At 34.5% G+C, this 22708-nt stretch overlaps 1 protein-coding gene across 1 annotated transcript; it reads right to left on the bottom strand.

Moving 5' to 3' along the window:
- Positions 1-3698: 3698 nt before the first annotated feature.
- LOC128227095 (uncharacterized) lies at positions 3699-22186 on the bottom strand. The gene is made up of 5 exons (XM_052937304.1): positions 22085-22186; positions 21128-21545; positions 11418-13036; positions 4784-6000; positions 3699-4319 (listed from the first exon to the last, which is right to left on the bottom strand). The coding sequence occupies exons 2-5, from the start codon at positions 21447-21449 to the stop codon at positions 4316-4318; spliced, it is 3162 nt and encodes a 1053-aa protein (XP_052793264.1). The 5' UTR covers positions 21450-21545; positions 22085-22186; the 3' UTR covers positions 3699-4315.
- Positions 22187-22708: the final 522 nt, after the last annotated feature.

The raw sequence follows: 22708 nt of genomic DNA, 5'->3' as shown, positions 1-22708 counted from the left end.
TTTGTTGGTGAATAAATAGAATAATAATAATTTTGACCACAACTCTGTTGTTGTGTATACAGTTCATTTGTCTTGTTTTTACAACGATTGGCCCATAATGCCAGAGGTGTGATTTCGATGACAATACGCTAAACACTTGCCATATGTCATTTAGGGACAAATCGTCGGGTACTATAAAACAAGTCCCTTTTAATTTTACAATATTACAAGTGACGTCAAACTTTTCAATCATTTTCGGTAAATTTAGATTTAGTCTTTGCCAATTAAGGATTTAAGGAATCAGCCTTCACACTAATGTGTTGTCTTCTGTGCAACATTGCTCAAATTACAAATCAATGGCTTTTGTATAGTTATATTTAGTAGAGGTCAATCCAAGAACGAGGCTGATTGTCCTACGGAAATACCTTCCATTGGCGTATAACGCCATTTGACCAGCAATTCATCTAAATTCACATTGTTTACAAGTATGAAGGCAGTCAAATTGAATTAATTAAAAAAAATGTTTGTTCATAATCTTCTGTTGATTTTCATTTTAAAAATTGGAATTTTCAGAGGCTCATTTATGAAAAATCAGGAATCGCCGCGCGTACTGGCTACGACGAAGTAGGGTTAAAATGCCCCGGCTGTTAAATAATAGTTTACTATAACTTCTAAAATATGTATTTTGGTAATCGAGTATTCGAATATTCGATCGAAAGAATTACCGAATATTCGAATATCAGTTTTGCTATTCGTTTGCATTCCTACTAAAAATATCAATAGCAGAGATTTTAACAATGTAACAACGTTGCATTCTTCCAGATATCCCCACACTTGTTTTGAATTACTTTCTAAGTCTCGTGTGGCAGTGATATACACTCGTGCACATTAAGGAACCAGAGTATCAATTACAAGCGTTACATCATTTGTGTGGTCTATAACACACAACCTTACACAAACACTAATAGTTTTACAAGCTCCGACGATGATGGGTGAGTGATCTGGTCAACAGCTAGATCAATTGGTTTTTTATCTTAAAAACTGCGAAATGTCAATTAAAATCCGATTGTTTCTTAAAAATGTTATCAGACGTTGGTGAGCAAGACTTCTGGAATGACGTTGAACGGGGGGGGGGGGGGGGGGTTAGTGTAATGGTGTTGTACACTGGTGCACGTGCGTATCCTGTGTGTGTTCTATACTACACAACCCGACACGAATACTAATACTTTAACTGCTCCAACGCTGATGGAATAATGTCTGTTTACAGCATTTCGTACCCTAGTAATTTCGTACCCTCAGATTTTCGGTTATTTCGGTTATAACCTTAAAGTGCTCATTTCGTATCCGACTTAAAGTCATTTCGTAACGAATATTTTATTCATCTTATAAGGGTTTTCGTTCATATAAAGATACGTAGAATTAAGCATAGCAATGTATTCGGTATGATATTTAAAAAATGTGAATTTAAAATTGAATAAACTATGAACAAAAGTCATGTTTGTTTTAATTTCCCGATGGACATTTTGTTAAATGAAAACGTTATTACCATCATACTATTTTTCTACATTTGTTTGTATTCGGGACAATTCACCTATGAATCAATTGCACACATGAATAGACAATTTGCACATTTTGAAAAGTTATTCCATTTCTAATAACATTTCTTTTAATTATATTCTCGTTTATTATTTAAGTTAAGTAAAAAGTTCAAAATACACATTAAAACTAATTATTTTTACATTGAATCCCTCTAAAACTAATTCATTTAATGTATTACAGTTATTTTGTATCTTAAGTTATAATATGACATGAAGTACATTACCAACCCAATTATCATTGTCTGAACTTAACGAACTACATACAGGCAACCTCTAACAAATGTCAATAAATGTACTTAAAGCTGTACTCTCACAAATTTACAGTTTTGACCTGTTTTCTTTTATTTTTTGTCTCAGAATTAACTCATATTAACATCAGCGCTTTCAATTCAGTCATATGTCATATAAGATAACTCACAAACGAAAAGCAGATCTCAAATGTTTGGTAAACTTTCATTTTTCATAAAGCGTTAGTAACGCTTTTAGCCATAAAACATAAATTTTAAACATAAATATGAAGACTGCGACCTGTACTTTTGCCAGCAGTCTTATATCACTGGTTTCAAGACAATGACGCAAAAATGGCTCATTCCTAGACAAAGAAACAAAATTGCAGCTTTAAGAAATCCCCTGTAAAACCGTCAGCACTTTGGACCACGTATGATCCCATAGTGTTTGGGTGTCGTTTGAAAGGGTTATATGAGTAGAGAAAGAATATATAAAACATACACTAAAACATTAGACAGCCTGGTCACCGTGTAAAACCGGCATCATTTGAAATCATTTGAAATCTCACACATGGTTAGTAATAAATTAAAACATGACATGATGATCAACACAATATAACAATTTTCATGTTAATCACTTGCAATTGTATTATGATTAATTAATTCGCATTTCCTCAATCAACACGCACATTTTATTTTAGAGGAGACAATTGCGCATGGGGTTACCAGGTTACCAACATTCAAACTCATAGCTAATAGATTAATGGATCGAAAAAAAAGCCAGCTTTAAATTGATACAATGTTTTAACCAATTGGACATTATAGAGGAAATGTTTATATAAGTGTGATAATTGTTTACAGAAAAACTTAAACACCTTAATTGGTTATACGAATTTACAAAACATTTAAACCTGTTATATAAATAACTGGATCAACTTTGGATCTAACTTAATGTGTTATAAATGTAATTATCTTAATACGATATATTTCAATAATCTAAATAAGAAACTTTTCTCAGCAAGCGGCTTCATTGTCACTTTTTAAAAGTGAAATGCAAATTACACAAACACCAAGGCATTCGTCATCATAAACATTAATAAACAAAATACATGCATTATTACATTATTTACATGCATGAATATTGCATTATCTAGGTAAATACATATGTTATAAAGGTACAAACATGCATTATCAAGGAATACATGTATTTTAAACAAGAAACTAAATCAAACACATCAAATAACCAAATTGAAAAAAATCATATGCTAATAGAAACTATGGTCCTTACTTATACACAAATATCGCGCGATTTTGGGCCTTAAGGCATAATTATTACAAATTAAATAATCATTAATAAAAAATGTCTAAAATTATTATTTTTCACTTTGTATATCAATTTATTCCAAACTTCTTTTTGTTAAATGTTTGTCATTGTTGCATTATCTTCTTTACGATTGATGAAAATTGGTTTACTTATGTTTCCATAGCAACCACAGATGACGTCCCGACTTAAACTAACTGCAGTCATAGTCTGTCTTTAAAACTTCCAATGTAATAAAAATAGAAAAAAAAAGAAAAAATCATTACTCGTTTTTAATGTATGTAACACATTATGTACTTTCAGAATGTCGTCATATGAATGATGTCAAATTTAGTATTCGATTTGAACAGTACATAGAAACACTTATTAATACGTATCTAACTCAATTTAAGTGATATCATCATGACATTTTTGGAAATACTTCCTGAAATGTCATTTAATTTAAATACCTCAACAAAGAATACAGGCAAACAAATGTTCTAAGGCCCGAAATCGCGCGATGCGGCTCATGATATAAGGCATACTATTGGAACAAAAAGTTCAAAACTCACAACAAACATGGATGCATCTTAAATTCACACACTAAGATCCCAAAACAAACGATTTAATGTACGTATTTTAATTAACTATAAATAGATAAAATATATCTCAAAAATATTTTTATATAGCGATATGCGCGCCATTTTCAACAATTTGATAGTTAAATTTCGAAACGTTCAGAAACTAAAGAAACACTTTCGACCTGTTGTTACTGAACCTTGATTCCACAATAATCCACGACCATTGCGAAAGAACAACACGAGTCATTCACAAAAAGGTACACTTTGTTACAGCCACGATAATCCAAAGTTTAGTGTAGAAGTAGCAATACCAGCCAACAAGATGGAACGTCAAAATAAAACTACATAATATTCAATCCTAAAATGTTCAAAGTTCGTCTTACATTTTACTGACAACAAGTATGGTTGTAACTCCCGGATTCCTTGAAGCAAACTTTGTCTTTGTTTGCATTTGCTGAACTGTTGGAAAACAACGTTTGTTCATAAGGTTTTGAACTCAACCTCAGATGGAACTTATACATTAAAAACCACGAACACACACGTCTGTTGTTCGCTGATGCCTTTTGAGCTGAACATTGCGAGATCCCATATATGAGCTGAATATGGTATATACCTTACAGCGTAGACTGATTACCTTACAGCGTGGACTTATTACCTTAAACAGACAATTTCAAGTTATCTTTTAAAATTCATTGATAATAATAAGTAAATCATTCTTAATAGATATTATAAGAAAACAATATAAAACTTTGGATATTTTTAAATTATCCAAGTAAAATATCTCAAAATTTTGAACGGAAATTGATATGTTTATTATATATAAACATGTAACTTATATTGAAATAATGAAATACATTTACTTTAAAAAACAACAGCATTATACCATGTATTTAAATATATATATATTTAAAATCAGTTTACGTTATATCGAAATAATAATTCAATTATTATGTAAAATAATGTTACATTAATGATATTCAGAGATTGATATATTTGTTGTGTAAAATCATGTGACATTAAGTATGTAAAATCACGTTACCTTGTATTCAAATAATAGTATATGTAGGTTAATTAATCTTACGTTTGAATATACCTTACCTGTTGTTGATAAACTGAATGCACCAGACTTGTCCACACATGCTGAACCCTTCCACATCAATGGCGGGCTGGTCCTCCATTTCCACCTGAAGCTTTCTCACTTCTTCGACAGGCTCTATTGTACAGTTCTTTAACTCACAGCAAACACGATGTTCATGCTGTATTACCACACTAACGAGACCCCTCAACACTTCAGCTGGCACAATCACCGTCTTTAATTCAATGGTTGTTATGTAGCCAGATGAGGCGGGCTGTGGAGCTTCCACCTGTAGGGCAGTCTGGTCCCCCTCATTCTCATGCAGATGTTTTGTGTCACCCTCTATTTTACACTCGGTTAAAGTACAAATCACATGATGTCCAGCCTGTAACACCACAAGAACGAGACGCCTGAACACATCTGCTGACACTGTCATCTTGTTTAAGGTAATATAGCCAGATGAGGCGGGCTGTGGAGCTTCCACCTGTAGGGCAGCCTGGTCCCCCACCTTCTCATGCAGCTCTCTTATGTCACCCTCTATTGTACACCCAGATATTTGAAAGCCCACTTTATATTCAGACTGTAACACCACAATTACAAGACGCCTGAACATATCTGCTGACACTGTCATCTTCCGTAATACAATGCATGATGGATTGTGAGATGTGGCTGGCTGTTGAGTTTCCACCTGCAGGACAGTCTGGTTCCCCACCCTAACATGCTCCTCTATTATTTCACCCTCAAGTGTACACTCAATTAATGCAAAGAGCAAACCATGTCCACAAGACATCACAGGAACGAGCAGCGTGAAGACATCTGCTGGCACTGTCATCTTCTCTAATGAAATTATTGGTTGAGTGTCAAAAAAGGCGGGCTCTTGAGTTACCACCTTTTGTGCATTCTCGTTCGAAACTTCCTCTAGTTGCTGCCCTATGTTCCCATCTATTGTACACTCAGTTAACTTAAAGATGACATTTTGACCAGAATCTATCAGCACACGAATGAGACGCCTGAAGGCTTCTGCTGACACTGTCATCTTCTCTAAGCAAATTCTTGTTACATAGCGAGATGAGGCGGGCTGTTGAGCATCTCCTATGTCACCTTCTATTGTACACTCAGTAAATCTATAGTCTAGATGATGTCCAGACTGTATCCCCACAAGAACGAGACGCATGAACTTTTCTGCTAGCATACGAACGTTCTTCAGTTCAAGGTAGTCTAGGGGAAAGTGTGATCCATCCTGAAATGTCGTTTTCATCAATTTTGTAAAACAACAAAAAAGAAATTTAAGATCTGATACATATACTACAATTGTTTTGAATATTGTAAATATTCTATATGTGAAATGGATATGGTAACATTTGCAAATTTATTAAATTAATACAGACAGTTAACGTTATTATCATTGTTGGCGTTTATTTTCGATATCTTTGGAAAATACTTCAAAATAGTCACCTTTTACATGAGCTATAGGCGATAACTCTCCTGCTTGTTTTCAGGCCAAGAAATTGTTTGTTTAGGGTAACATTCTCTTCAAAAACAGGAAGGGAAGGTAGGCTTAATTTTTATTTTTTCTTAGACTTTATGTAAGAACCACTTATTGTCATCATTGACGATTATGTGAGATGGAGGATGATTGTTTGTTTCAGTATTAGATCGTTATATATTTCACAGAGTGAGCACACAAAGCTACATTTAATTGAGTATTCACAAGGTGAAATTTATTGCGATCTTTAACTGAAATGATTTTTTCTGTTAATTATAATGACTACAAAGAATATAAAATGACAGTTATAAAACAACTTGCTTATGATCACCTTCACATATTCAAAGCTAAGGTTTAGTTTTTTTTTTTTTTTTAAATGTCTCCTCTATCAAATACCGACACTTTTTGCACTGGTAATGCATTTCGGCGCATAATGTATGCAATATATCAGACACAGTACATAAGCCACCGTGAAAACTTGTGATCATCTGTAATAGTATTATTGTTTTATACGTTAATGTGTACATCATAATTTATTTTTTAGTATAAGTATGAATAAAAATGACGATGCCATGACATATTCAGTATGGTGTTTCAAGGGACGGTACCCCAGATTGGCACCAAAAAAAGTTTTTTTCTGTAACGATTCTCAGGATAATTATTTTATGAAATGATTTACTCTTTGATATCATAATTGTAAAAACAAATGCCAAAATGTAAAAAAAATCGAGTCGGAGACCGGTTTCAAGCTGGTGTCGCCAAAATTGCAGCCTAGTGTTGTATCCACTGGGCTACGAAGGCTTACTCTAAACAGTTGGAATATTTGCTATAAACCTAACTTAATAATTTCACGTGATAACATCGCCTAGCCAATCACGCATAAGGAATGAATTCTACTAGGTTGACATACCTAGTAATCTTTTTTAATGGAAAAATACGAAAAACCTTCGAAAATAAATTAATTGTAAACTGTCAGTAAGTTTTAAAGCATTGTATAGATCGATACCAAGTTTATGTCAGTTTTCGACAATTTTCTTTTTTTTTCGCTATTTCATCATACGGAGTACAGTCCCTTTAATTTATTATTATTCAGGTTTATAAGGATTTAAATATTTTGATATCCATAGCAAGTGCGAATCTGGCAGAGAATTAAATTGAATTGAATTGAATTAAACTAAACACTCTTTTAAGGTAAATTCCACATGGACAGTGAGTATTACATAACCTTACCAGGAATAAGTATACAGACCTGAACATAGCATACAAACCAAAAACAAACAAAATACAACATAATTATACATATATATGTTTGTTTATTTTTGTCTGTTTTTTTTTTTCAAATGGCCATATATCATTTACACTAGCAATATGTGTATATTAGTTTCATTGATAAATGTATTTTCAAATGGACACCATGTTAACATGAAATAATTCAATGTGTTGTTAACCAAAAGTCACATTGAGGTTTTGACACAAACCAAAACTTATGGTATAATGAATTGTTGCAGTGCAGCTTGTGACTTAAAATATGTCGCAAATCGTTTATATAATCGAACGGAAATAATCAAACCATTTTGATAATGATGTGGAGAGAATAATAATAATAATAATAATAATAATAATAATAATAATAATAATAATAATAATAATGATGGCAATTATAATGATAATGATAATAGAAATGCTGGCAGCAGATGCAGGTTTAAAGTTACAACCATCATCATCTGCATCATCATCATCATCATCAAGATCATCATTATCATCACAAGTATGCATTAAGGGTATAGAACTTTTTTTTACTAAAGTCCCAACCTGCCCTCAAACTTTAACTTGCCCTAAAACTTCAACCTAAATCAATCAGGGGCCATAAATTTATTAAGGATAATATGGAGTTATGAAACCTCATTGTGTGATGGTCTTGAACACTTGTGTGGAGTATTAAGTCAAGTGAAGTCATGGTAAAGAAGTTATCAATAAATATCCCAACCTGCCCTAAAACTTTAACATAAGTTCCAAAGTCAATCAGGGGCCATAATTTGTATAAAAGATAATATGGAGTTATCTTACCTCATTATGTGATGGCCCTGAACAACTGCATGAAGTATTACGTCAATTTAATAAAGGGTATTGGACTTATACGTGAAGACCAACTTGCCCTAAAACTTTAACCTGCCCTAAATATTTAACCTAAGTCAATCAGGGACCATAACTTGTGTTAAGGATAATATGGAGTTTTGTAACCTCTTTGTGTAATGGTTCTAAACAACTTTGTAAAGTATAAAGTCAATTGAACGCAGGGTATAGAAGTTATTAATAAATATCTTAACCTGCCCTAAGTTCCATAGTCAATCAGGGGCAATAATTAGTATGAAGGATAATATGCAGTTGTCTAACCTCATTATGTGATGGCCCTGAACAACTGTGTGAAGTATTAAGTCAATTGAATGAAGAGTATTGTACGGACGCCGACGCCGACGACGACGCTGGGGCGAGTAGTAAAGCCCTCCTTATTCTTCGAATAGTCGAGCTAATTAGGTATGTTTATCAAGGATTGTAAGGTACCACGTTGGACATTCAACTGTACAGCATCATTATGATGGCTTTAAACAATAACATTAATTCCAGACTTTGTGGAACAAAACAAAATGCTGAATGTGTTGACTGTCTACAGATGACCAACGTTTAATGTTAGCCTGACTGATGACGAAAACTAACCGTTGACTGCTGACATATGTTAGGCAGTAGAAATATGTGGAACGCGAGACGAATGATATCCTGGTTATTGGAGGTGTTCGGTCGGAAAACGTAAGACAGAGCGGTGGAAGTTTACAGGACGGTAAATAGAGCGGTGGTTAGCCAGAGAACTGTTGATAGAGCGCTAAGGGAATTGACAGACGCTGGTGTGCTAGCAGGAGAACACAGGGTCGTGGGGAACAAGAGAGGCAATAAGATGGAGGACAGGTATGTGGCTAGTGTTGATCTGAATAATTAAGGACGGAGTGTGGACGCAGAAGACATATCAGTGGTAGGTCGGACAAAGACAGGAACGTGAAACGCCTAGATAAGTCGTTTATACGAAAAAAGGCGGACGGGGGCGACTATGAGACAAATGACTGAATTCACAGTGAACATGAGCTAGAAAATTGCAAACAAGGAAATGGTGAGCCAAAATACCATATCACGGAATTAGGCAGGAGAGAGGTAACAGGATCGGGATGGTCACACAAATGATATATAATGTACTGAGTTAATGAATGGTTTCAACGGTATCAACTGGTTTCAATGGAGACAAGCTCTGGTCCGGACAGGTCCGGACCAGGTTATAATGAAATGCACATGAAAAATCAGGACTCTTAAATGCTTCTAAGTACCGAACTATCCCCAGCAACTTATAACGAAAATAAACCACAAAAAAGACTAAAATATATATACTCAACATGTTTACACTACATAAACCATTCTTATCCTCAATTTCCAAACACAAAATAATATGATTTTCCTGCGACGTTAGATTTTAAATATCCGTATGAATTGTCAACACAGTATTTATACCGATATAATGATGCTTTAACTAATCCACTTTTACATTTATTAACCATTATAAACAAGACTCGCAAAATAACGTCGTAACATTAAACAGAAGAATAACGTCACACACGGCTCTTCTAAGCAGCTTTTTTAATCATTCTTAGCGTGAATCGTTGAGTTCTTTTTGTAAATCATGTTTCGCTAAGTTTGAAAAGGAAAAGCAGTCATCTTCTATCAAAGCATTTTTTATATAATATTGCATTGATGTTGTTCAGTTTTAACGATAATTTACTAATACAAAATGTACTTACAAATAATTACTTCGGCGCCCGATAATTTGAAATAATATCAAGAGTTTTAACTTTTATATTAAAAACTGACGATCACCTAACACATGTATGCAGTATATGATAAGTAAGCCTTCTATTACCTGTACTTCTTGTGGCATACTCTTCTGAAAGGTTCATTTATTTAAAATCAAGTGTAGCTCTTGTACTTTTTATTTAAGAACTATTTTTAATCTCTACTGAGACAATGGTGATACCCTTTGCTTGAACTTAAACTATATGTTAAACATACTTTTTAATGCCGAAATGATACACATTAAAGGAGTATTTACTAATCATATACAAGTGAAACAAATAATTTCAGGGCGACGTTGAAGCACTAATACAGAGTTTAACTATTAATAAAGAGTAGAGATAAGGCAGTTTTTTCTACTTTGCTACGTTAAATCCGTTATATATTTGCAGACTTTAGCAAAGGTATTGCTAATAGTCATATTTTTTTATTCAATGAGAAAAGCAATTAGAATGCCGTAAATTGCAATACATGGTTTGCCATTTGCGTTGAACTGTTTTACCAATGATACATTTTTTTTATTTTTCTGAAAGATAAACTGTATATTATATATATCATAAAGTACGTCAATTGAAAAATAGCCCCTGTAAAACTAATATCGATTCTTTTATTTAAGAAGGCTTAACTATAAAAACAAAATGAAATCTGATTTTGGTAATTGCTAGATATTTTGATTTTAGCATTTTAACGTGTAACGTTTTTGTATAGGAACGGAATCAAAAGATTGGAAATCAAATTCACTATTTGTTTACATTTTGTTTATAATAGTTGACTCATAATAATTGTTTCAAAGTATCACTTACCGGATATGCTGTGAGTAAATCGTCTCGTTGTGATAGTAATGTTGACATCAACTGTGGCGCTTGTTGTTGTGTTCTAAAAACGATCTTTAACTTGCGCAGATTGAGCATTTATAGATTAACAACGTCAGAGACATTTAGTTCATTTAATAAAAGCTTTTCGAGGTGTTTGAGATTTCTAAGGTCCAAAATGTCCAATTTTGAATCATTTGGTCGAATCGACTTGCTCCACGTGAGGTCTAGCTCTTTGACACATTTAAGTTTTGAAAATATGTCCATGGCTTCACATTCCAAACCAACATTTCTTAGTACGAGCCTTTTCAAACCCTGTAAATCTGAGGACTGCACTGAAGATTTCAGTTTACTAGCTTGACTGTAGTCGTTGAATTTTATTTCAAATTCTACTAATCCATTCAAATTCAGTAGGTTGATATCTTCATGTGACAACCTTTTAAAAGCAAGAAATTTTAGATTCTTGCAAACATCTAAATCTAAAACAGATGGATCATCCATGCACTGCAGGGCCGAAGCTATGCCGCCTTTTCCATCAATACGTAGTGATTTCAGGTTCGAAATTCTTTTATCATCCAAGCACCATTTCAACCTTGACATATCAGTCTTATGTTCAAGCACGATATGCTGCAAGCACAACTTCGCACCGATGTGCCCACTTCTCTCTGCCGCATCGTAGCCGCTAAGTATCATTTCCTGGAATTTTCTGGCTTTAACAGCTGATCCCTCTTTTTTACAAGCCTCAGTAAACAGTTCATTCAATGTTTTCGAAAACTCCTCGGCTACATCTGGAAACTCCTCGACTGCATCTGGAAACTCTTCGCCTGCATCTGGATTTAAACCGCATAGAAACAGGAATACCTGTTCCAAGGCAAAGACACTTTCGTTCCTATGTTTCGAGAATCTTTCTTTCACGAGCTTGCAGGAGGTGGACATAGTCGAACCGCATTTTGACAGAAAAACAGCTGCAAAGTATTCTTGGAATGTTTTGTGAAGAAATTGATACTGAGGAGAGCGTTCTCCAGGCACATTGCTGGCAGACATGATACCGGATTCTAGCGATGTATCTTTATACTGCTTAAATTTCTGTAGTTGCTCCCCCTTGATGTTAAACACGAGTGATTCGTCTTCATTTTCAGAAAACAGTTGATAAAATGCTATCTCGCTCAGTACGTCATATAACTCTTGTGGATCTTTATACTGTTCTTTTTTGTCACACATTTCGTACCATCTTTCGTCAATAATTTCCTGGTAAAGAGTAGCACGAGACATGTTTTGTCTTAACTTACTCTTTTGCCAGAGCCACACAATATGAACGAGTACGACGGGATTTTTACTGAAATGCCACAGGTGTTTGTCTTTTAAGTCTTTGATGCAGGACTCGGGTGGTTTGTTTGTTTTGTGGTACTCCTCTAACTTCCGAATGACTTTCAATACAAGCTCTTCTGGATTTTGAACTCCACCCAATTTGACATATTTATCCATCTGCGTTGGAATCACCTTTAGTTCAGCCAATTTGTATGGTCGTGTTGTGATTAGTACTGTACAGTATTTCCAACTTGTTTCAACATCAGGCATTTCTCTACGCCATTCGTCCAAACCGTCAAGCAGGAGAAGGCAGTGCTTTGATTTTAAAATTTCTCCCAGCAGTGAGTGCGCATTTCCACAGGCTGAATCAATCTTCTTAAGTATATGTTCGACTATCATTGCTTTAACTTCACTTTCAGATTTAACGAAGCGAAGTATGATGTAGAATACGAATTCAAACTTACCTAAACTTGATGTGATAGGCTCCCGCTCAACTTTCTCATTTATTTTACACCAGTCACACACGATCTTTTTACACAATGAGGTCTTGCCTGTCCCAGGTTCACCCTCGACGATGATCGTTTTAGCCATTGGGCCATCACCTGTCGAAAACAGTTGGCTAACTTCAAGAATATCTTCCTCAGTTTTCTGGCCATTTTGGATTTTAATTAAGGTAAGTTTTGGGTTTTCGTATATATTATCAATAGTTTCGTCAATGTCCAGCCGAACAGGCATCCGGCTTGCAGTTTTATGATAGTGTTCCATAAGCTGTGACTTTAACTCTGGAAATACAAAATAGGTTATCACATAAATTCAAGAAAAACTATTGATATATTCATATTAATATTAAGCACAAGAATATCAACACGACGATTTATAATGTATCAGCTTAAATGAAAATGGGGGAACAATGCCTGCGGTCGTATTAGAACAATTTATAGCAAAATTGTATAATGATACTGGTAGCCCCTAAATATGCCGACACCTCAAATTAATGAAAAAATGAACATACATTATTATTTTTTTCGTCAGTTTTATGTGACAATTTAGATAAATACAATTGAGCAAAAACTGATTTGCTGGGGGTAAATACGAGAACATGCACTTCAGGAAACTAATAAGTGTGTTAAGATAAATTTTGAAATATTTTAAGAACGTGTGAACTTCATCAAATGAAAATTTTAAAAGAGGTAAATTATACGCGTACAATATTTTTTATTGCAAAATATATATTTATATAAATATTTTTATAACACAAATAAAAACTAAAAAACTTAAGATGCACCATGAACACATTGGAGAGTTTTACTTTTATTTCGCGACACAGAGCGATTTTCTCGTGCATTTAATGAGATTGGGATTAAACGCACTGATATAAAAAACTTATCGAAACAATTGAATAATAAATATCGTATTATATTGTTATCGATGTCCTTGTTCTTCGTTCAAAATATGGTTGAATACAATTAAGAAATAAACAAAACAATGACGATAAAGTAGTGTCACAAATATAGATATCTTCGAGTGTATGAGACAAATCATTGTATAAATGGTTTTAATGTGGGCTTTTTAAAAACCAATTTTTAAATGATATATTGAATTATGGAAAGACTAACATGACTTAGAACTGCATGTACAAAGTTAACCCTTAAATAGAATGATATTGCACAAATGAATTGTAAAAACTGTAAACAAAACTTGTGCTTTTGAAAATGATTAAGAGCACAGAAACCATTTTCAAGTATCTGGACTTGTTTCGAACCAATTCCATATCGCTTTCAATGAGCGTTGTTTTGGACCTTTTCGCCTTTCTAACAAAGAGCATTGCTGCAAGGAACGATTGCATATCGCTTTCAATGAGCGTTGTTTTGGACCTTTTCGCTTTTCAACCAAAGAGCATTGCTGCGAGGAACGATTGCATATCGCTTTCAAGGAGAGTTGTTTTGGACCTATGTCCAAGGGGGAGGACGTAGTTTCGTTTCATGCACACATTAATTGAGACAAATGTTTCATGGCAAACAAAATGGCAGATTTAGAATAAAATGTACCGATTCTGGTTCCAACTTTTGCTTTGTAAGTGCACTTTTTCTTTGAATTTTGCTATGTCGTTTTTCTAATAAAGAGCATTGATGCGAAGAACGATTGCATATCGCTTTAAATGAGCGTCGTTTTGGACCTATGTCGCTTTTCAAAGAGCGTTGCTGCGGGGACCAATTGCATAACCCAACAAATGAGTGGTATCAGTTGCAACAGATGTGGTTGGGACCACTGCCCTTTTGATACCAATGAGTCCAGTTTAAGAGACACGTGCGTGATGTTTTTGCAGCAAATGAAAAATCAGCGATGTGGTGACTGCAAATAAATGTTTAGGTACTATTGTCATACTAAAAGCCAGGAGCGGTGCTAGATCAAATGACAAGATTAATGAAGCAATGCAAAATTAATATAAATGGGCACTGTAAGCTGTCGATGATGGAATGATAACGTAAGTACCCGTCGCCACTAAAAACACATTTAATTACGAGGTTTTTGCCTTTCGGATAAAATAAGTAATACACTGACTTATCGTAATTTATCGTATTTAGTTAGTAACCTTTCAAATAAAAGCGACATTTAACCAGTGTATTGTTTAGGGCGATAAACTATCAAACTGTATGGAAACACTGGCCCAAAAAGACATAGAGGCGAAATCAAAATTTGTATTAGGATAGGTCGCTCGACGGCAAATGAGTCAAAGTAATAAAATAAAAATAAAAAAAGTCAACAAGAAACGCCAAAATGTTTTTAATGATAAAGAGAAGAACCTCAACCTTCTTTGTGAGATTTAGTTTCTCAATGTTGTTTTTTTCCATTATTAGTAACAGCGATCTTGACCTTAACCCTTCGGGCCCCAAATGCAATCCCATGGTTGTCCTTCATAATACCGTCCTACATATCAAGTTTGATCACAATATGTAAACCCTAACTGGAGAAATTCAGTTCCGAACGGTTATCTATTTTTAGTAACAATAACATTGACCTTCTTTCTAGGGGCCAAAAACGCAAGCCAATAAATGAGTTTTATAAAATCTTTTTACACTCCCAGTTTATTCGCAATATATCATTCCTAACAAAAATTATTCAGTATGAACCGTTCTGTTCTTATTTGTTTAGTAACAATGATCTTGATCCTAGGGGCCCCAAACGCAATCCCATGAAAGGACTCCTTAAACAATTCCTAAATACCAAGTTCTGTCACTATCTGTCATACCTAACTAAAAGGATTTAATTCGATAGTTGAGTTTGACGTCGTCCTCCCAACGGCCCGACCTAACAACGATGCAAGTCACTCTAATAAATAGTTTTCCATTTGTGGAAATCTGGTTTAAACTATATATAAATGCGCCTGTCAAAAAGGCTTGAAAATATTTAAAAAAGGTAATCGAGGACCATAATTTGAATAATGGGTTAAATTGGAGTTGTGCTACCTAATTGTAAGAGAATCAATTGAATGAAGGATTTATAAGTGATAACCCTAAAAAAACACCCTAAAACTTTAACCAAATTTCCTAAGTCAATCAAGGGCCATATTTAGCATTTAGGATAATATGAAAGTATGCAACCTCATTATGTGATGTTCCTGAATAAATGTTTGAAGCATTAAGTGTATTGAATAAAGAGTATTTGAGTCATATGTGAAAATGCCAACTTGACCTAAAACTTTAACCGGACACCGACACCGACGCCAACGATGACGCCGACGACGATGCCGGGGAGAGTAGTCAAGCCTTATTATTATTCGAATAGTCGATCTAAAATGCATTATTTTGTTGCAACTACTATTAGTTATTAGTTATATTGCCTTCTCTCTATTGGTGTCACTACTTGAGGTTGAAATGTTATTATAATAACATCTCTCTAATATCTATAAGCGACGAATGTACCCGATGTGGAAGATGTACGAAACACGTCGTCATAATATTTCGAAAACATGTTTTAAGGTATTTCACATTTGACCGTACAAGAGACAGTTATATACCAGACTCGACCTCGCTGTGTCCTTATTTGCAGCATACCACAAGAGACAAACACTCAAAGTGACTTTGAACGTAGAGATTGAGTAAAGGGTTGTGTGCGCGACACATGGTCTTGGTATGTCGAACATACGTGCCAAGTTGTTGTTTTAAATATGTCCAAACAAGTTACAGTAACTGTTTCAGCCCGGACACACAAACACCTATACTTTATGTCCTTATATCCAGCATTCCATAGTAAACAAATATTCAGTGTGACCTTGGCTTTAGAGGTAGAGACTGTGGTCTTATTTTTGTTTTATGTTGTTTTTGCGTGATGATATCGGTTGCAAGATATGTGTAAGATGTTGAACTTGAATTATTTCATCATAACATATGATAAAATATTAAGATCTCATGAATTGAGACTTTGTTTCTAAGTTTCATTTATTTAAAGAATGGGCTATATGTTGAGTGGGGGACAACATTGTTATATGCATTACATCTTAATTTCTTCACCCTTTTGCGAGGAAATTCATTAAATTATTCTATATTTACTTTTAAAAACTAAAAGACAGTTAACTGTATTATGGTGGCAGAATTTCCTAATATATACAGGCTGCTTTCCCCAACAGACAATGATTTACTTTTGCAATGTCTTCATTGTTTTGGCATGATATCATATCTGCCAAAGTAAGCAATAAGTCGTACAGCAAAAAATCCTGAGTATGACGGAAAATAGGTCAATTTTCTGAAATTGCAAGGAAAAGCATTCCATTTTCCCACAATAAATACACGAATATTGTTCATACTTCAAGTTGGACAAAATATCAGTGATAGATTGCATCAATAATCCGTACAAGTTAGGAATTGAACATTTTTTTTTGTGTTTCTATGTAAGAATAATGAAATAAAATTGAAAGCTTAGTTTAATAACAATAGTTGAATGTAATAAACCTAAATCTTGTAATATTGCAACCACGAGTTAACATAGGTCCTACAAAAATGGGTAAAAGATATATAATTGTGTTTAGAATGTGTTAACAAAATATCCAATAAATTTAAAACTAGCGAAGACCCACCATGGACTCTTAGACTATTCATATTTCCGTGGTCAGTTTTTAATGAAATATTAAGTGACCAATCTTAAACCTTCTCCAATTTATTTAGGTCGAACTAACAAGGAAATCGAGCCAAGCGTGTTCGAGCAATGGGGGTTCGACTGTTTGTATTCGGTACACCAGTATAAAGTGTGATTGTCGATACGTAATAATAGGTTATTCTAAAATAATGTATTTGATATATCTTGTTTCGATTAAGCAACATGTTTTATAAAGTATGTATCTGGATAACATTTACACGGTTTAAATACATGTGCTTTTGTAAGTAAGGAATACGAAAAGAAAGGAATGATAATCCTAATCAAAGCATTCATAGAGACTTTAAACGAGTAGTAAAATGCTTATACTCACCAAGTTTCTTTATTTGTAGATTTTATTAAATCTTCCAGAAATTCTCACTTTTATCTTATTTTTCAATCATTTTACCTCTTAAATCACATTTCACACAATATGAAGTTTATATACTTTATGTTTGTAATACTGTAGTATAATATCTATCAAAATTCAATTCAATCTGGTAATTTTATTGCAAAATTTAACAAATTAATTGGCAAATTTCAGCAACCCTCATTTACATTTAATTTTCCAAACTTTTTACCCCAAAAAATCACATTTCATAAAATAACGTAGTTTCTATACTTAAGGTATTTTATACAGTAACCGTAGTATTATGTCGATTTAATACAGTAAATACGCTAATTGTATTGTGTAATTTGACAAAGTACAGTCAAACCCCGTTGGCTCGAACTCCCAGGGACGACGAAAATACCTCGAGTCTCAGGAAATTCGAGCCAAGCGTTAATGCTTACACTAAGTAGAATTACATCGGTCCTTAATATCAATTTCGAGCCAACGTTGAAATCGAGCAAAGCGAGTTCGAGCCAACGGGGTTCAACTGTAAATGGCAAATCCCAGAAATTCTTATTTGCATTTCACATTTCACAAAACTACGTCCATATACGTGTACATATATGTATCTGTATAATATGTTGTCTTGGGCCGGAGGCCTTTATCAATTAAATAAATTGAATTGAATTGAATTGAACGTCGTTTCTTTATGCTTATATATACTCAGCAATAACAGTCATGCGACTAGGTATATAATGGTATATCATTTCTAGTGTATAAATATTTTCATTCAATCATTTATGCTCTTGATAAAAAAACGAGATTTTCATTTTCTGTTGTGGAGTCGCATTCCATTCCTCTTCAAGAACTCTTCTAAGGTCCACTAGGGTGCTATGTGACGTTAAACGCAGAGAATCGCGGCGTCCAAGAACATCCCAAACGTGTTCCATGCAGGAGAGTTTGTGCGACATTGCCGGTCAGTTCATGCGCTGTATGCCATTTTCCTGGATGAACTGGTTCACAATAGCAGCCCTATGGGGCCAAGCATTCTCATCTTGATAGATTGGCTGGCAAACGCTCATCTTGCGCAAGAACGGAAGCGCGAGCCGTCCAAGAATCTCGTCTCGATACCGTTGACCGGTCAGTGTGCCGTCAAGAAACACGAGACGTGTTCTATCGTCTGCAGTTATACCTCCCCAGATCATAACTGATCCTCCCTTTCCCACAACAGTCGGCATTTCGGTACAATGCGTGTGACGCTAACGACGCCGGCGCCACATACGCTTGCGTCCGTCAACATTCCGAAGGTTAAACCGCGACTCGTCACTGAACAACACAGTTTGCCGCTTTGCTTTGTTCTAGTGCGCATGTTCGTTGCAAAACGCTAGCCAGGCATGTATGTGCCGGTCTTGTAAGCCTAGTTTCTTCGCCGGAACACGTTTCTTAAACCAGCGGCTTGCATCCGGTTACGTATATATTTTAGTGAAACAGGTATTGCACCTGAATCCCACCTCGCCATAAAAGTTTGACGCAACGCAAGATTGGACAAAAACCTGTTTCTAGCGACGTTAACTTCAATGTATCGGTCTTCCTGACCGAAAGTGGCTCTTGGTCGCCACGGCATATCACGAACGGTCCCTGTCGCTTGAAACCGTTCCCATAAGCAATTAATCGTAGCACGGTTAAAGTTAAAGCGCCTTGCAATATTTTCAACGTTCCATACCGCTTCTTTATATTCGATAGCACGTATCCGGTCGTCGTCGGATAAATGATTACGATTGAATTCTACCAAAAATGCTTTTGGACGTAGACATTTAAAACAACTTGCGCCTATTTCAAAATGGAATCCTCATTATGTAAAACAGAACCAATTATGCGAACAAAAAAGTTATGCAATTTCTCCGTAAATTTGTAAGACACGTGCATTTTGTGACTTTTGACTGTAGACTCCTACCCATTTCGAACGATATTATCTTAAAGTAAATGATCAATGAATAAGCTTTAATACACATGCAGTTGTTCAAAGTAAAATAAGGGAACACGTTGTCGCATGACTTTTTTTGCCGAGTGTACTTACAGTATATTACACTGTAATGTGATTTTAATTAAATAAGGTTATTCTGGTAATTGTGTTGCAAAATTTGACAACGTTTTTAGCTACTTTCGGAAAATCTTATTTTTATTTAATTTTTCGAAGATTTTACAAAAAAAACACAAAAAACCCCGGTGTTTTTATACTTACGGTATATTATACTGTTATATAACATCTATTAAATACAGTAATTCTAGTAGTTTTATTGCAAACATAGAAACAGCAACTGGCAAATTTTATACTTAGAGTATATTAAACATGGTGCCCAAATCAACCCAAATTATTTCTGTGCATTTTCCCCTCTTGCTTATTTATCCTGCACTCTTTCATAAATGGTAAAAAAAATAACCCTAGACTATTTTCATTTATGAAGCTTTTCACGTTTTGTTGACATCTTCATCTTATTTATTTATAAAGAGCAAAAATCATATATACATACACATATAAATAGAAAGACTGCAGAGCAAACATGAACCCCTGCCCCTAGTTAGGACTAAGTTTAAATACCCTTAGGATATTCAAATGCAGAACAAATATAGATAGCGACACCTGTAATATTTAAGAATATATTGTTTATCAATGCCAAATACCAGGAGTTCGGAATATGTTAGAAAATATCCAAATGCATTAAAACTTGCGAAAAAACACCACAGCCTCTCAGACTATTCAGATTCCCGTGTTCATGATTTTTCTCTAATAAATTAAAATATTTCAAACATGTTTCGATTGTTTCTAAAAATAATTTTAACAAACTTGAAGAGAAAATGATGGTAATTTATCATTTTTCAAAATTCCTTGATTTATTCTGCTTGTCAGGGTGAATTATTGTTTATGCATCGGATGTGGGAGTGTTAAATAGGACCGAATAGCCATTAACCAAACTGTGTTGTAATTGTTACACTGACAGTATATTTTGCTTTGTAAATTATCACTGTTTTCTCTGTCGTTGTTTGTCTTATAAATTATTAAGTGACCAATTTGAAATTACTATTATAAACCTTCTGCTATGTATTTACTTCGAGCCAAAGAGAAAACCGAGCCAAGCAAGTTAGAGCCGTGGGTGCTCGACTGTACGTATTCTGTACACCAGTATATAGTGTTAAGGTCGTAAATTAAGAATAGGTAATACTATAATAATGTATCTTATTTATCTAGTTAAACTTTAACAAAGTGTTTATGAAGTATGTATCTGAATCACTCTTTTACGGTTTAAATACATATGACTTTTATAAATTAAAAAATAAGAAAAAGAAAGTTAATTGTTATACTAATTTAAGCATTGATAGAGCTTTAAATGAGTTGTAAAATGCTAATACTCACCAAGTTTCTTTTTTTGTAGATTTTCGATTTCTTCTTTACGCAACCGCTTAGCAAGTATCTCTGTATGATCTTCAAGCGTTCTTTTACCCTTTGTTACAGATTGTTCAATATGTTCTATTGCCTTTCTTTCCATAAACGCTATGTGATCCATGACCCGTCTCCTATCTTCTTTAATCGACAGAAGAATGTTGTCTTTGGTCTTTGATAAATCGTGCATTGCATCGTCAGAAAAATGCTCTAGTGCCTGAAATACTTGTAGGCTTTCAGTGTAGAGATACGCTTTAATACTTTTTGTATCAGCACCTGCCGTTTGTAGTTTCATTTCAATGTCAGCAAGTTTGTGTTGAAATTCGGCATGTAACTCCTTGCATATATACTTGTATGCATTTTCATCTTTGGATGGGTCAGCTGTCTTCAGCTAAAATAAATCAACTTTACGTAACGTTAAGCATCCAAAGAGTACATTGTCAACAACAACTTATAATTTATGAATGAAAATACTCGCTTTGTTATTAAAGCGTATTTCTATAACAATGAATGCTTTCAGACAGAATATCTGTTAATACATTGATATATGTCAGGGCTAAATGTCATATGACTTTTTGTCATGAGGATAATTGTTTGTTTCCAGGTATGGTCGCAATATTTTTGATGGAGTGAGTACCTCAATGTCGCGTGCGGCGTAACCACGAGTTAAATGTTTACTATTGGTGGAAAAGAGGTGAATATTGATGTATATCTTCTTTCACTGATACACCACTCAATTATACACCAAAATACATTTAATAGGTAAATTGGTTCTGTTCATTGTATGAGTGTCATGTTTCTATTTCAACAAACATGAAGGATTTCTTATATTTTGTCAGACAACTAAAAACGTTGGAATGTGCTGCGAAGCGCTAAATAGCATTACACTCTTTTACATTTATTTATGTAGCCATGTTATGTAAGGTTTACCTCGTCCAATTGTTTCCTAGCCTGTACCGCCTCTGGCCGAGCCTGCAGTCCTGGCTCATTTAGAAGAGCGTACAGGTTATCTATACATTCGGTTGTGGCCAGGTCAGTCAGGGCGCTAGAAGAAGAGTCCGGCATGTGCCGAATATGGTTGACTACTTCTCGAGCCTGTAATGAGCACGTATACCATGTAGTTCAGGTAAATAAGCAAACTCAAATGTTTCTCAATAACAGTTATTCAAGTTTTTGGAACACATGTCTAACAAGTACCGATCGTGGTTGAACACGTGGCGTACCTGTTATGATATAAGATAATTATGTTATTGTCTGGTTTATCAAGGCATTGGAACAGACGTCTTGAATGTGCTGACTGTGGTAAAGCACTTTTTAGCCCGTCATGTAAGAAAGATACTAATGTTGTGTGTAAGCGTCATGTTGTTTTTCGAACTGTTTTTGAGTGACCTTTTTTCGCGAACAAGTGGCAGAACTTAATAATTATTCAAGCAATTGGAGTTATGGGCGTTGCTTTATATGGGCATATTTTACTGTTTTATGCAACAAGACGACGAAGCAGGAGACGCCAACGCGACAAAGACGATGACACCGGACTACCAAGCTATGCAAATG

The sequence above is a fragment of the Mya arenaria genome, chromosome 1, assembly GCF_026914265.1.
Source record: "Mya arenaria isolate MELC-2E11 chromosome 1, ASM2691426v1".
NCBI classification, from domain to species: Eukaryota; Metazoa; Mollusca; class Bivalvia; order Myida; family Myidae; genus Mya; species Mya arenaria.
Note: the sequence above shows the minus strand (reverse complement) of the source record. Positions and strands in the feature narration are given on the sequence as shown.

What these genes read in the sequence shown, in the direction of transcription:
- LOC128227095 (XM_052937304.1), bottom strand. Translation starts at nt 21,449, where the DNA reads ATGAAACTACAAACGGCAGGTGCTGATACAAAAAGTATTAAAGCGTAT. An exon ending in TCTACAAAAAAAGAAACTTG is followed by an intron (nt 13,037 to 21,127) that starts GTGAGTATTAGC and finishes TTGTATTTCCAG; the next exon opens with AGTTAAAGTCACAGCTTATG. An exon ending in CATCTGTTTTAGATTTAGAT is followed by an intron (nt 6,001 to 11,417) that starts GTTTGCAAGAAT and finishes ACGACATTTCAG; the next exon opens with GATGGATCACACTTTCCCCT.